The following is a 15,400-nucleotide window of genomic DNA, read 5'->3' as shown; positions in this document are numbered from 1 at the left end:
GCAATATTCTAACGCTTAAGGTTTTTTATTCTAACACTATTGGAAATGAAGATACATAGGATCAAAACCACCTTCACATAGTCACATAAATAGAGCATCTACATCATAGATAGGGCATACTTAAGGTACTTTTGGCAGGGTAATAGGATGTCATAATTTAATTCCATACTTATATTATTTATTTCTATTAGTACAATCCCATCTCATGACTACTATAAATAAGATTTCAGCTTGCCATCAAACTTGTTCGCCATACAAAACATATGTCATGAAAAGATAAAGTAACCAATAACTAAATAAAGAAAGTGAAAATTTTGTTACTTTTACAATGGGATAGTCGCAAAAATCATATTCTAGATTCTTACTAATGAAAAAATCAACGTAACTTCATTTGTCTTTAAATTTCATCCAACAATTAGCAAAAATTAATAACTTATACAACAAGTAATCATGATAAGGATGTTAGAATTTTATGCACTTGTATATATAAAGTTTGCAGCCAAAATAAAAGTGATCAGTCTAAAAATTTGGATCCAACAACAAGAAGTAGCCAAAGTATGGAAACACCCAAAATAATCACAATGACATGAACTCTGCTGCGCCTACATGAAATATAAGGATTTAAAATAACAGAACAAAAAGTTGCAGGAGCAAAACTTGGAATAGGAACCGAATTTTAACAAGGCTGAACCAAGCTCTCAACATAATCAAATGCAATGAAGTAACTATTGTTGGCCAAGTTATTAATGCGTTTAACACTATTATCTCTTCGGTCATAAAAAACTTCCTCAAAACAATGCCTGCCTCTCAACATGAAGATATTTCCATTCTCAAATATAAATTCTGGAAATAGCGTTTCAACACCGAGATGGTGAAAACTAATCTTTAGCAATTGAGTCCAAGAATTTTCATCTCCAAACTCCTTCATTTGCCATGCAATAAAATGAGTGTTGTTGTAATCATGAAGAAGATACAGCCTATTTCCCCAAACTCCCAGAATTGGCTCTTCACGGGGCATTTCATCGATACCCTTTGGAAGCAGAATCTGTTTATGTGTATCCGATTTCAGGTCAAAAGAAACAATCATTAACATATCAAGTGTAACATCAGCCCAATCATAATCATCTCCACGCGGGTTACGGAGACCTAGCCAATTAAGAGTGCCTCCGATGAAGTGGCCGTTATTATCTTCTGCATAAAACAGAAAAGCAGGGAGACTGTTGATCGTCTTCCAAGAACCATCACGGAAGCTATAAACATGCGCAGTTACTGTTCCAGAAGAATCCGGAATGACAGTCACTACCTTGTAACTGTCACTTGACTCATCATACCCAAACCCAAAAGAATTATGCACATTGGCACGTAAGCACGGCGTGTTCACTGAAACAAACCCTGTGAGAGGGTTCCATAAACGGAACCAGATATCGCAAATATCGTCGTTGGAGTGGAAAAGAATATCGGCCACACAAACCAACCCGTTGCATGAACCCGAAACCCAGTCTTCTACATGTAGAGAGTGGCGATTCTCTTGAGCATCAAGAGAGGATGATGGATTTTGGATGAAAGATTCAACGCTACTCAACACTAAGCTCTGTTTTTCTTCTTCGCCGAGGGTGAGTGCTTGTGCTCGCGTAAAGAGGAGGATGGCATTTTTGGGTGAACGGTGAAGGTGAAGTTTGACGAAGTGAGGGTGGGAGATGATGGAGTTCCATGACTTGCACACAAGCTTGAAGCGCGTGAGAGGCTTTGCTGGAACCCAAGAGAGGATCTCCATCACCACTTCACACAAGAGGAGCGCTGCTGTTGGGTGTTGAGCCGCCATGTCCATGCCCTCGAAATACAACGAAGAACGTCAATGTAATTGTATTATAAGTTGGCTGGAATTTGTATCCTTCAAAATTTGAATTTTATTTTAGTTACTTATCATTCGCTTTTGTAGGTGAAACTAAAAAAAATATTAAAAAAATTTATAAAAAAAATGAGAGATTAAGATTACGTTTTAAAATTTGAAAATTTTAATTTTAAATTAATTGTGTCTCAGTTAGATTTTAAGATTAACTAGAGAATGAAGAGACGACATGTGTCCTGTTATTGTTATTGTTAGTGGAGATTATTAAAGTCGTTTCTGAAAATGAAAAATTTGTGATCGCACACATATTTTTAAAATTTTATTATTAATATGTAGAGGTGTAAAAATAATTTTATTTTCTAAGTTGTATAAGACAGAGCTAATTTTAGGGTTTGTCCAATTGCAGAACAACTCTTTTTTCCGGTGAATAGCTGTGGCATGATTTGTTGATTTTGTGGTGCCAGAATTTTGAAATTTTGTATAAGTTTTATGTATGTTTTGTAATCCCAACTTTGAAAATGTTGCACAGCAGCCATGGCTGTAACTTGCACAAACTGGGAGCAAAAGATTTTTTTTATTTTTATTTTTATTTTTGTTGTTTGGATCCGCCGAAAATACCAATAAGACAAGCCACACCAAAACAATAAGAGAAAGGCACACAATAATGTGATTGTAACTCAACTTGCAGGTGGGAAGCATTCTTTTTAATTTTGTCAAAATTTTTATTTTCATTACACTTCTTTATTTATTTTCTTAATTTTAAATTTTGTAAATTGAGAGAAAGAGATGTTTTTTAGACATTTCATAAAAAAAGTGTTATTCTCTTTTAAAAATACAAAGTACATACACTATTAATTTGTTGAAATAAATATTTTTTTTGTCTTTTTAATAAATAATCAGAACTAGTGTGTTTCATGCGGGCTATTTTTATAAATATATTTTATCGTTTAATTTTTTAATGGTTTAATTATTCTATTGGTCCTTATAGTTTCGCAAAATTTTTAATTAGTTTCCAATATTTTCTTATCTTTTAATTGAGTCATTGCACCAAATTTATTTTTTAATTAAGTCTCTACACTTTTTTTTATTTGAGTTCTTGCACCAACTTTTTTTTAGTTGGATTTCTGTACAATTAAGCTAATTACTATCAAGAGAGACCTAATTGAAAAAAAAATTGGTGCAAGAATCCAATTAAAAAAAAAAGAAAGTATAGAAACTTAATTAAAAATTTCACAAAACTATAGAGACCAACAGAGCAATTAAACCTTTTTTAATCTATAAATAAAGAACTTTATACATGAACAATAAAACTTTTACACGTTATATGAAATGAGAGATTAATCTCTTTTTATTATATTGATATACAAAAATGTTATTTATATAATAAAATTAATCATTAATATATTTTAATCTCTTTTTATTATATTGATATACAAAAATGCTATTTATATAATAAAATTAATCATTAATATATTTGTATATAAATATATGTATATTTTAATTTATTTTTAATATATATTTATATTCTAATATATATTTTATTCTAATAGTTAGTTGACTTTGATAACTAATTTTAATGTACACGTAATATAGTTAATTAATATTTTATCATATTATAAAAAATAAATATTTAAAAATTGGAGGAATTTTTAGAACACAGTTTAACTAATAAAAAAAAGTGAAATAAGTGAATAAATTTGTTGTTATATAAGAGTAAAATTAACTATTAAAATTGTTCCTCCTATATATTAATAGATTATATTCATCTAATATTTAGATTATCTCTTCTTATTTGTAAAATTATTCCAACATAATATTTAGTACATATTTAATTCATTTGTTTCTACTTCATTAGACAGAATTCTTTTTATGATAAATAATAATATAGAATATAGAAAATATTCAAATAGCAAATTTTGAAAAAATATATTACTTGAAAAAAAAATACTTTAATATCATGACACTTAGTGAGCTCTTCTTCATTTATGATGTATGTGTATAACCCAATCAATTCACTCATCATTATTATAACAATTATGTATTATTGTTTAATAAATAGAACTTTTTCATTATGTAAACTTCAATCGAAAGGATATATATTATTTAAGATTTTAAATTTTATTTATTATTCGTATTATTTCTTTAAGTAAAACTTTAATAATTTAACTAAATTATTATTTGATGTCTTTGTTTTATTAATAAAAAAAGTATATGCAATTAAAATCTAATACGTTTGTCTATTAATTGTTTTAATCATTTAAAATTCTAAAAATTTATTATTCATGCAAACGTTTTTCAAACAATCAAAATGTCAAATTTTTTAATTATTATAGTAAAAAATTATTCTAAAATTTAAAACACTATAAATCATCAAATTTACTTTCACATATAAAACATCCAATTGATTTTTCGTTAAAAAACTCATTTGTCTATAAATTAGTAATAAAATAATATATGATTGACTTTCTCTATCAATAACTAAGTATTTTATATTATATACTGAAAATACAAAATACAAGCAGAAAAATATATAATGATCAGAACCAAATTCTCATGATCGTCGCATTTAAAATGACACCAAAATAAAGAATTTATTCATTCAATAAAATCATGACCTTCACATTCAACATGATTTATCAGCATCTCAACAGAAGTTACATGACTTGTTACTTAACTTGAATCAATTGAAAATGAAGTTATGAAAATAATCTATGACTTTTGGTATGTAAATACATGTGTTCATGGAAACAAAAAGTCAAGAGAGTTATCCTCAACCTCCTATTACTTTTATAGGTCCAATAACAAATACAAAATTATAACCTGTCTTTGGTGTGACCTACAAATTCATATTTATCAATAGAACCTAAGCATAATATACATATCCAGATATCCTAAACTTCTAAGTTACCATTTCGTAATTCATACTTTTAGGACTAAAATTACTTTAATTGGAATGATTCAATTTTAAAGTAGTACAATGAAATAATAAAACTCAAAACATTTCAAAAGTAATAACAACAAAGAGCACAGAACTTTTTCAAAAAACCAAAAATAAAATAAATACATATTTCTACGAAGTAAGATAAGTAAAAAGTATTTATATAAGACCCTTTATTAACAGTACGAAAAACATAAGAGATTACCCTACATGGTAAGAGACTTCTTGCTTTTCTATCATTAAAGAAGCAAGTTCTCATTTTTTAGAATTGTTCTTCTTACTCATTTGCTAGAATTGGTCCTCTTACTCATTATTTACGTGTTTACTATTCATATTGTCTCTATATTGTGTTTCTGATGGCTAAGTTTTAAGATTGATCAGGAAATGAAGAGATGACATGTGTCCTGCTGTTATTGTTGTGGTTAGTGAAGATTATTAACGTCGTTTCTGAAAACAAAAAATTTGTGATTACGCACATATTCACTACAACAATATAGATTATATTTTAGGGTTATATGTGTTAAAAAAAATTAAAGTTTATAAAAAAAATAAATTTTGACAATTTTAATTATGAAAATATATTAATAAAAATTTTGTCAAAAATAGTATTTTTAACATATAAGTAATTATGAAAAAAGCTTAAATCTTATTTTGATAAATATTGGCTATCAAAAATAATTTGTTAGAAAAATTTGAGAATATATTTTCTGTAATATTTATTAAATGTAAAAAATACTATTTATTTTAACATTTATTGATCATAAAAAATTATCAACAAAAATTTTTAACAAAAAATGAAATAAAATGTTGAAACTGAATAATAAATTGAGATTTTGAAGATAAAAGATGAGTAGTATGATCCCAAACGGAGAGTAATGTGATGTCAAAATTGACAGACTCCAGAAAAAAAGAGGAACAAATTGAAAATAAATCAGTATGAAAATTGAGGAGTAATTTTTTACGGTCAAATTATTCATCAAGTAAACATAAAAAATTTGACAATTGTGATATTTGTCAAAAATATATATTAATTTTTACACTTAATTATAACTGTTAATAAAAATATTAAAATAGCTCTCTTTTCTTGTAATAATTTTTGGAATTTTATTAATTTGTAGGAATGTGAAAGTAATTTCATTTTCTAAGTTGTTTATGACAGAACTAATTTTAGAGTTTGTCCAATTGCAGAACAACATTCTTTTCTCATCAACGAACTTCTTTATTTATTTTTCTTAATTTTAAATTTTATAAATTGAGAAAAAGAAATATTTTTTAGACATTTTATAACAAAAGAAGTATTATTTTCTCTTAAAAATACAAAGTACATACACTTTTAGTTTGTTGAAATAAATATCTTTTTGTATTTTTAATAATCAGAATCATGCATTAAATAATAATAATAATAACAATAATAATAATACAGATTAATTTATTAATTTTTTTGTTAAGGTTAACGTTGACTTTGACGTTGATTTTGAGTTTTGAGTTACATCTGATCAAAGAAAAGGAGTTGGATCTGGATATGAAGGAATGAAGTATCTTAGTTGAGAGAAACTCTGCTGCTAATTGCTTTTAATTATATCATTTGGTTTCGGACTAAATTCTACTTCTAAAATAAGAAGTCAGCTCTTTCTCTCTTCTTTAATTAGTGAGGTCCAAAATTAGAGGAAGAGACTGTAATAACATATTAATTACAATAAACCATATTTTGGTGCTATTTATTTGTTCTAACTTATTAATTAATTATTTAAAAATAGATTTAGAATCTCTAAATTTTAAATTTTATTTTAGAGGGTAAAATATAATTTATCATTATTTATTTTATAGATAAGATAAAAAAAATATGAGAGAAAAAATATTCAATGATAAAAGATCTTACTTTATTCTCTAAATTAAAAATTTAAAGTTTAGAGGATCTAAATTTCTTAAGAATAATCATCATTATAATTAAAGTATAATTATAAATTCATCAAATACTAAGAAATTTGTTGTGAGAAATTTGTGTGTGCTTTTATTTCAAGATTATTTTTTTGAAACAAAAAACTTAACATAACAAGGTGGAGCATCTAAAAAGTATAAAGTTATTAAGTAACAAAACAAAAAATTTAAACTGTAGTCATCTTTGACATTGCTATCAACAACTAGAAGGATTAAAATTAGTCCACTTTTTGTAGCCATCTTCTTAAATATCCTGTCGTTTGCAGTTAAGTATTTGAGATGATAGCACAAAAACCAATCAACCACCTATTACATTTATCCTTCCTAACAAGAGCTTCTGTCTAATTCTCAAAGTATTGGTTAATTATTACCAGAGTTTCTTATAGCCATTTTGACTATTAATCCTTAGGGGCATTACTCTCTACTTCTGCTCAGGTGGTATTGGATAAGATCATTTCCAATGAGTTCTTGGACATGTTTAGGAGAAGGAAGCTTAATGTTTCACTTCTTGGAAAGATGAAGATGACATTGCTGAGTGATCAAGCAGTTCTAAATGATGCCGAGGAGAAGCCGATCATAAATCCTGCTGTCAAGGAATGGCTGAATGAGCTCACACAAGCTGTCTTTGATGCTGACGATTTGTTGGATGAAATCAACAGAGGTACTTGGATGTAAAGTGAAAGCCAGGTATCAAAGTCCATCGTGCAGTGCCAAGGTGCGAAACGTATTTTCCTCTCGTTTCGGACGATCATAAGGTATGATCAATTCTAAAAGCAGCTCCGTCATTAAGTTTTTGTTATGATACCCTTCCCCTCCCAACCGTCTCTCTACAACATCATTTTAAGATTTTAAGTACATCTAACTTTTTCAGTGACAAAAAATTCTCTCCTTAGTCAATACTTCATCGTCTTTTCTTTGTATTAACTATCTTACAGTAATAAAATTCAAAATACACATAGTTACCATTCTATTAGATAAATATATAACAATTTAAGATAGCAATCTTATTTTACTTGCTATCCTATTAGACATGTATCTAAAGATCCAAGAAGTCATACACTGCATGACAAATTTACTACGAATAAAAAAAGAACTAAACAATACTCTGACATAAGTTTTTTGGTTTCAATACTATTGGAAATGGAGATACACAGTATCAAAACCACCTTTACATAGTCACATAATTTCCAAGGAAAAACTAATGAAGGTATATACATCATGTTGAATTTGAAAAACTAAAACTGGATTGAAGTGATGACCAAACATTATTAGACTATTATCATTTGTTTGTGTGATTAGTTTTATTAAGTAGGTAGGATGTTAAAATAGTAATGATAAAAGTGATCTGTCTACAAATTTGGACTCAACAACAAGAAGTAGCTAAAGTAAGAAAACACCCAAAATAATCACAATAACATGAACTTTGCCGGGCCTACATGAAATATAATAAGAATTTAAAATAACAGAATAAAAGGCTGCAGAAACAAAACTTTGAATAGGAACCGAATTTTAACAAGGCTGAACCAAGCTCTCAACATAATCAAATGCATCGAAGTAACGATTGTGGCCCAAGATATTAACGCGTGTAACACTATTATCTCTTCGGTCATAAAAAACTTTCTCAAAAGGAAGCCTGCCTCTCAACATGAAGATATTTCCATTCTCAAATATAAACTTCGGTAAAAATAGCCTTTCAACACCGAGATGTTGAAAACTAATCTTTAGCAATTGAGTCCAAGAATTTTCATCTCCAAACTCCTTCATTTGCCATGCAATGAAATGAGTGTTGTTGTAATCATGAAGAAGATACAGGCTATTTCCCCAAACTTCTAGAGTTGGCACTTCACGGGGGATCTCATCGATACCCGTTGGAAGCAGAATCTGTTTATGTGTATCCGATTTCAGGTCAAAAGAAACAATCATTAACATATCAAGTGTAACATCAGACCAATCATAATGAGCTCCATGCGGGTTACGGAGAAATAGCCAATTAAGAGTGCCACCGATGAAGTGGCCATTAATATCTCCAGCAAAAAACAGAAAAGCAGGGAGACTGTTGATCGTCTTCCAAGAACTGCCACCGAAGCTATAAACTTGCGCAGTTACTGTTCCAGAAGAATCCCGAATGACAGTCACTACCTTGTAACTGTCACTTGACTCATCATACCCAAACCCAAAAGAATTATGCACATTGACACGTAAGCACGGCGAGTTCTCTGAAACAAACCCTGTGAGAGGGTTCAATAAACGAAACCAGATATCGCAAATATCGTTGTTGTGGTGGCAAAGAATATGGGCCACACAAACCAACCCGTTGCATGAACCCGAAACCCAGTCTTCTAAATGTAGAGAGTGGCGATTCTCTTGAGCATCAAGAGAGGATGATGGATTTCGGATGAAAGATTCAACGCTACTCAACACTAAGCCCTGTTTTTCTTCTTCGCCGAGGGTGAGCCTTTTTGTTCGCGTAAAGAGGAGGATGGAATTTTTGGGTGATCGGTGAAGGTGAAGTTTGACGAAGTGAGGGTGGGAGATGATGGAGTTCCATGACTTGCACACAAGCTTGAGGCGCGTGAGAGGCTTTGCAGGAACCCAAGAGAGGATCTCCATCACCACTTCACACAAGAGGAGCGCCGCTGTTGGGTGTTGAGCCGCCATGTGCATGCCCTCAAGTCAAAATGCAATTGCAAAGGTAGTTTTGGCATTATAAAGCTTTTATTTTTTAAAAAGGTAGCATTTATGTTTGTTAAATTAAATTAAAAATAATTTTTAATAAATATAAGTAAACAAAATTACGTTTGGTAAAATAATTTTAAAATTTAAAAATATTATAAAAGATATAAATTTAATTGTTAAATTTAAAAATTAATTAATATATAAAATATATTAGATTTTTAAATAAAAAATCAAACTAATTTTAGAAAGATTCACTGTAGTTATTTTTAAATAATAATAATAATACAGATTAGTTTATTGATTTTTTTGTTAAGGTTGATGTTATTTTTGACTTTGACTTTGAGTTTTGAGTTACTTCTCATCAAAGAAGAAGCAGCTCGATCTGGATACGAAGGAAATGAAGTATCTTAATTACTTCTAATCATATGATTTGTTTTCTGACTAAATTATATTTCTAAGGTAAGAATTCAGCTCTCCCTCTTTCTCTTTTTAATTATTAAGGTCCAAAATTAGGAGGAGAGAGTATAATAACATCTTCCGATAAAATAATAAATCGCATTTTGGTTCTCTCATGGCTCTCTATTTTATCCTATTCATTTGTTCTAATTTGTTATTAATTACTTAAAAATTATCATCATTAACTGATTAAAGTATAATTGTAAATCCATCAAATACTAACAAACTTGTTTGTAAGAAATTTGTGTATGTTTCTTTTCAAGATTATTTTGACTATTTTTTCTGAAATAAAAATTCAACTCAACAAGGTGGAGTAGCTAGAAAGTACAAAATTACTAAGTAATAAAATAGAAAATTAAACTGTAGTCATTTCTGGCATGCCATCTCAAGGTTGTGGTAGGCTTAGAGAAGGAGGGTTGAATCTATGCCTTCCTTTGGTTTGCTGTTTTCACCATTTTTAAAGCAAAGTTATAAATTTGATTCTGTTTGAACTCAGCAGCGGAAATTTATGAGACAAATTATTTTTGTCTCATGAAAATCAGAAAACAAAATATGACAGAGAAGAAAAAGCTAACACCAGCATATATCCTGGTTCGGTTGCTTTGTGCTATGCAACCTACATCCAGTCTCCTCCACAACTATGGAAGAATTTCACTATAGTTAACAGTATTACATACACCAATTTCACACTCAAGTTCTAACCTAACTTGACATTGGCTATGCTAACACTCAACTATTCACTCTTAGTGCTAACCCAACTAAGAAAGGGATACCAAACAGGTACAAGATACAAGACACTTAACCAACCTAAAGAAATCAGAAAATAACTCTAAGCTTTTCTCTCAAGTGTTTCACTCAGTCTTTTTCAACTCTTGGCTTTTTCTCAAACTTTCTCACAATGCCTTTTCTCTCAAGAAATTACAGAAAGATAAACATTGAAAAGAACATTACAATCAGTAGAAACATGAAGGAGATTGACTTCATCAGCAGCCTCTGTGCTATGCGAAAAACCGGATAAGCAAGCCTCTGATTCAGTTCTTCATACTGGCGGAATGCACCTTTGATTTAGGTTACACTGTCCAGTTAGTTGAACTTCTTCAAAGAGCTCTTCTCAGAACAAAACTTTCAAACTCTGGTTTTCTCTCCTTTTTTTGTTCGAATGAGCAGCAAGCTTCTTTTATCTCCCTGCATATTGCTCGGTTCTGCTTCCAAGGTCAACACCTTGATCCTTGAGCTTCACCAACCCACAAGCTCATTTTTTTTCTTCTTAATCATCAAAGTAGAACCTTTCCTTCTGACTCTTCTAACTTGACCGAAAGCCATGAAGGAGTAACCGAAATTGTTTTCCAATGGTCAACCAAATCTGAACCATAGATATGCAACTTGGTCCCCAAGAATCTCTTGTGACCGTGGATTTGTAGCAGTGAAGAACAGAGATCAACTTTTTCTTTGAATGCCATTTTCGGATATTGCAGAGCGTTGGGAAGAAGGAATGAAGATCTGATGCATGCAAGATGAGATGGATTACCTTTCTTAAGCTTGATTTGTATTAGATTTTCTGCTTTAGCTTCTGTACTTCAAGCTTAGATTTTCTCTTTCTTGCTTCTTTGGTTACTAGCTTGTGGAGGAAGCTTTTCTTCTCTTTCTCTTTCTTACTTTACTGAAGTCTTGATGTGACTTGATTAGAGAGGAGAACGTTGCTTTGGTTTGAGCAATATGGTGGGAATTGAAATTCAAATCGGGCTTGGATCGGTTTGGTTCATGTAACCCGTTTGGCCCATCTGATTTCTTTGGCTTCTATCAAATGCTTTTGTTTGGGCTTTACCCATCAGCCTTGCTATATCATTTTCATATCATTTGGGCTGCTTGAGATTTTGTTGGCCTGCAATATGAAATAAATAATTAGCAACATATACTTGTTAACACTTAACACTAATTATTTATTTTGCCCAAAAATAATGTTTGTCATCACTAATTAATTTAGTTAATTTCTTAACTCAACAATCTCCCCCTTGATGACAAACATGATTTAAGCAACGATTAAAAGGAAATGAGTTTGAGTAAGGTTTTAGAGACTCCCTTTGAATGATGTTGCTTGCTAATGTGTTGCTCCCCCTTTCGTTTTCAACAGTAGCTCCCCCTGAATTTATGCTATTTCCCTTTTTTGTTCCTGTTTGTATTAAGCTTAAAAGGAGCTATTCAAGATGTAACTTGACTGAGGGATTCTATATAATTAGCAACACATATTCAGCCCAGTATTTCTTATCATGACAACAGCCAAAGCTTATTGTAAATCAAAAACAATTTGCAAAAACAAAGTTCAGAACAGAATTAGCAGCATTAATAAATTATCAGCATCAATCAACTGAGCATCATTCAACTGAATCAAAAACCAACTTTTAATGGCTATTACTCTCCCTTTTGTCATCAAGGGCGGATAACATGCAAAGTCAACAAAAACAGCACTATAAACCCTGCAAGAAAGGTTAGTGCACAGTCAAAATAACCAACTAAACAACCAAAAGTGCATCAGTGTTCAAAGTTATTACAGTTATCCAAAACAAGAAAAGTAGAGCAAATAGTAGCAAAATAAACAGAGTTTATGAGACAAAAAAATGATCAGTAGCAGCAATTTTTATGAGACAAATCCTAGGCATCAGAACCATTCCCTTCCGAGGCAGCATCCTCTTCAACATCAGTGGCAATGTCTTCATCATTGTGAAGGTTATCAATGAAGGTCATGAGCACAGCCACCCTATCCCTTGATTTCTTCAGAAAGTTCTCATGCTTGCTAGCTAACTTCCTTTGTTCCTTGCTCATGGCAATCATGTGATTTGATTGAGATACAAATTCTTGAGCAACATCCTTAACCACATTTAGCAGAGCCGATTTCTTTCCGGTGGAGATGGACGTTCCCTCCGTGGAAGGAGCAGGGGAATCCTCAGGGACAAAATCATCATCTTCATCATCTAAGACAACTCTTTCAGATCTAGTGGGTCCTTTGTTCTGTTTCACTGAACCACCTCCCTTTAGATATGAATGTCTATTTTCATATTTCTCATTTGTGAAGTCAACACCAAAATACTCAAAAATACAAGTTAGAAACATGCCATAAGGAAGAGCTTTGTCCTTTTCACTTCTAACAGAATCAAACATGTATCTAACCATCAAATATGCAAATGAAATTTCAGTTTTGGTGAGAATGGCATATAAGACAAGAGTGTCAGTGTATGAAACCCTTTGATATGAACCACTTTGAGGAAGTATAACGTGGTTGACCATTCGGTGCAACTGAGCACGTTCATATCCTAGGGCTTTGTGTGTGGGTGTAATGCCATCTATTAAGGAAACATGTTCACAAATGCTAGCCAGGGCATCATTGTAAGAAACACCAACTCCTTCATCCCACTTAACTGACGTGTAAGCACAAGGCCCAACATCAGTATACTTCAAAGCTTCACTGATGGTCTCATTGTTTAAAATGATATCTCGGCCCTTGACATACGAATGAGCGGTGCCTTCATGATATGTCATGTTTGCATAAAACTCTTTGACTAACAATGGATAAACAGGTTTTTTGATGTCAAAAAGGTGATTCCAGTCCAGAAAAATTAAGTTGTCAACAAAAGGAAAACCTTTTCTTTTCAAAGATGGCAGATCAGCGAGAAATGAAGAGCATAGGGTACGATACTGGATGACTCCCTCATAAAAATCATTATGCATGGCAGATTTGAATCTATAGGGATTATAGTTTGAATGAGCGGTCATAAAATGGGCTTTGTGATCAAATGGTCTAATATCTGGTTCTTTAACATTTTTGAGAGGGACTCGAGTGTTACCTCTCTGTGAATGCACCGGAACTGACCTTGCCCTGGGTTGTTGTGGCTCAGGAACAGGTTCCTCCGTCGCCTGACGCTTCCCTTTGGATGAGGATGGCTTTGAAGAGCCGGGTTTTGAAGAGGTAGGTTTGGAAGGCGTCGCCTTTGGTGGTGGAGTTGGTTTGGCCAAGGCAGGGAACCTTGGAGTGTTCTTGGTTCGAGCCATGGGGTCACAATGAGGAGAAGAGGTAGGAGGAGAAGGAGAAGGGGTAAAGGTCCGGTCTTGATAGCGAGTGGAAGGCTTTGTGGGTTGCTTGTAAATCTTCTCACGAGGAGCCCTTTTAGCAATGACTTTCTTCCTCATTTTGGTTAAATTGATGCTTTTGATGGAAGAGAGATAGTGGTGTGAGAGGGAAGAAACCGAAGGGTTGAGGAGAAGTTATGGAGGGAAGAGAGGGAGTGTTGGTAACCGTACCCAAAAGCAAATTTCCAAAACCATGCAACTGCATCACCATTTGAAAATACTTGAAAAGACATGACCTCATAAAAGAAAGATTTGATTTGGTTTTAAAATTAATTTTAAAAATTCAAAGTCCTTGAAAATCAAATCACATTGAAAAACCATTTTGGACAAAAAATGAACGAATTTAACAAAAAATTTGTAACATTCATGTTTGGGCCTTGAAGTGATTTGGATTTAATGAAACACATTTGGACCACTATTGATCTGAATATTTAAGTTGGCCCAGATTGAGTTTCTCTTGAAGCAAGCCCAGATCACGCTGTCTTGAAGAAAAATTTCATTTCCTGCCCAGAATTGTCTCATACCTGTTTATGAGACAAAAAAAGCTCCAGCAAATACATCAGCACTTTTCAAATAAGGAATCATAACTCAAAATTCCTAGACAAGTCCTAAGCATGCAGAATCTATCCTCAGCTAATGGTTTTGTAAAAATATCTGCTAATTGCTCCTCTGATTTAACAAATTGAATGCTAATATCCACCTTTTGGACATGTTCTCTTATTGAGTGAAATTTCACTTCAATATGCTTAGTCCTAGAGTGCAAAACTAGATTTTTAGAAATATTGATGGCTCTCATATTATCACACATTAAGGGAATATTTTCAGCATTTAACTTGTAATCAGCAAGCTGTGTTTTTAACCATAAAAGCTGAGAACAACAAGAAGAAGCAGCTATATACTCAGCCTCTGCAGTGGATAAGGCCACTGTTGGTTACTTCTTACTTGACCAAACATTTAAGGACTTTCCAAGGAAGCAAGATAAACCAGAAGTGTTCCTTCTGTCTACTCTGTCACCAGCAAAATCTGCATCACAATAACCAACTACATAAAAATCATCAATCTTAGGATACCAAAGACCAAAGTTGGATGTGCCATGAATATATCTAATGATCCTTTTAACCGCAGAAAGATGTGACTCCTTGGGTTTGGATTGGAACCTAGAACACAATCCAACACTTTGCACAATATCGGGTCTAGAGGAAGTTAAGTACATAAGAGAACCAATCATTCCTCTATACCTAGTCTCATCAACATCTTTCTCAATTTCTCCCTTATCTAATTTGGAATTAGGATGCATGGGAGTTCCCATGGGTTTGGCATTTTCCATACCAAATTTCTTAATTAATTCCTTGGCATACTTTTCTTGATGAATGAAAATACCGTTTTCAGTTTGTTTAATTTGCAGCCCAAGAAAAAAATTA

The 15,400-nt window shown here is 31.9% G+C and overlaps 2 protein-coding genes across 2 annotated transcripts; both read right to left on the bottom strand.

Moving 5' to 3' along the window:
- Positions 1-676: 676 nt before the first annotated feature.
- Positions 677-1,822, bottom strand: LOC112718064 (F-box/kelch-repeat protein At3g23880-like). The gene has a single exon (XM_025769971.2). The coding sequence runs from the start codon at positions 1,820-1,822 to the stop codon at positions 677-679; it is 1,146 nt and encodes a 381-aa protein (XP_025625756.2).
- Positions 1,823-8,234: 6,412 nt separating this feature from the next.
- Positions 8,235-9,383, bottom strand: LOC112718062 (F-box/kelch-repeat protein At3g23880-like). Its single transcript, XM_025769970.1, has one exon. It carries the CDS (start codon positions 9,381-9,383, stop codon positions 8,235-8,237), a length of 1,149 nt encoding a protein of 382 aa, XP_025625755.1.
- Between the last annotated feature and the right edge of the window lie 6,017 nt (positions 9,384-15,400).

This window comes from Arachis hypogaea, chromosome 10 (assembly GCF_003086295.3).
Source record: "Arachis hypogaea cultivar Tifrunner chromosome 10, arahy.Tifrunner.gnm2.J5K5, whole genome shotgun sequence".
Taxonomy (NCBI): Eukaryota; Viridiplantae; Streptophyta; class Magnoliopsida; order Fabales; family Fabaceae; genus Arachis; species Arachis hypogaea.
The sequence above is the reverse complement of the archived record's forward strand: the minus strand, read 5'-3'. Positions and strand labels throughout refer to the sequence as shown.

What these genes read in the sequence shown, in the direction of transcription:
- LOC112718064 (XM_025769971.2), bottom strand. Translation starts at nt 1,822, where the DNA reads ATGGCGGCTCAACACCCAACAGCAGCGCTCCTCTTGTGTGAAGTGGTG.
- LOC112718062 (XM_025769970.1), bottom strand. Translation starts at nt 9,383, where the DNA reads ATGGCGGCTCAACACCCAACAGCGGCGCTCCTCTTGTGTGAAGTGGTG.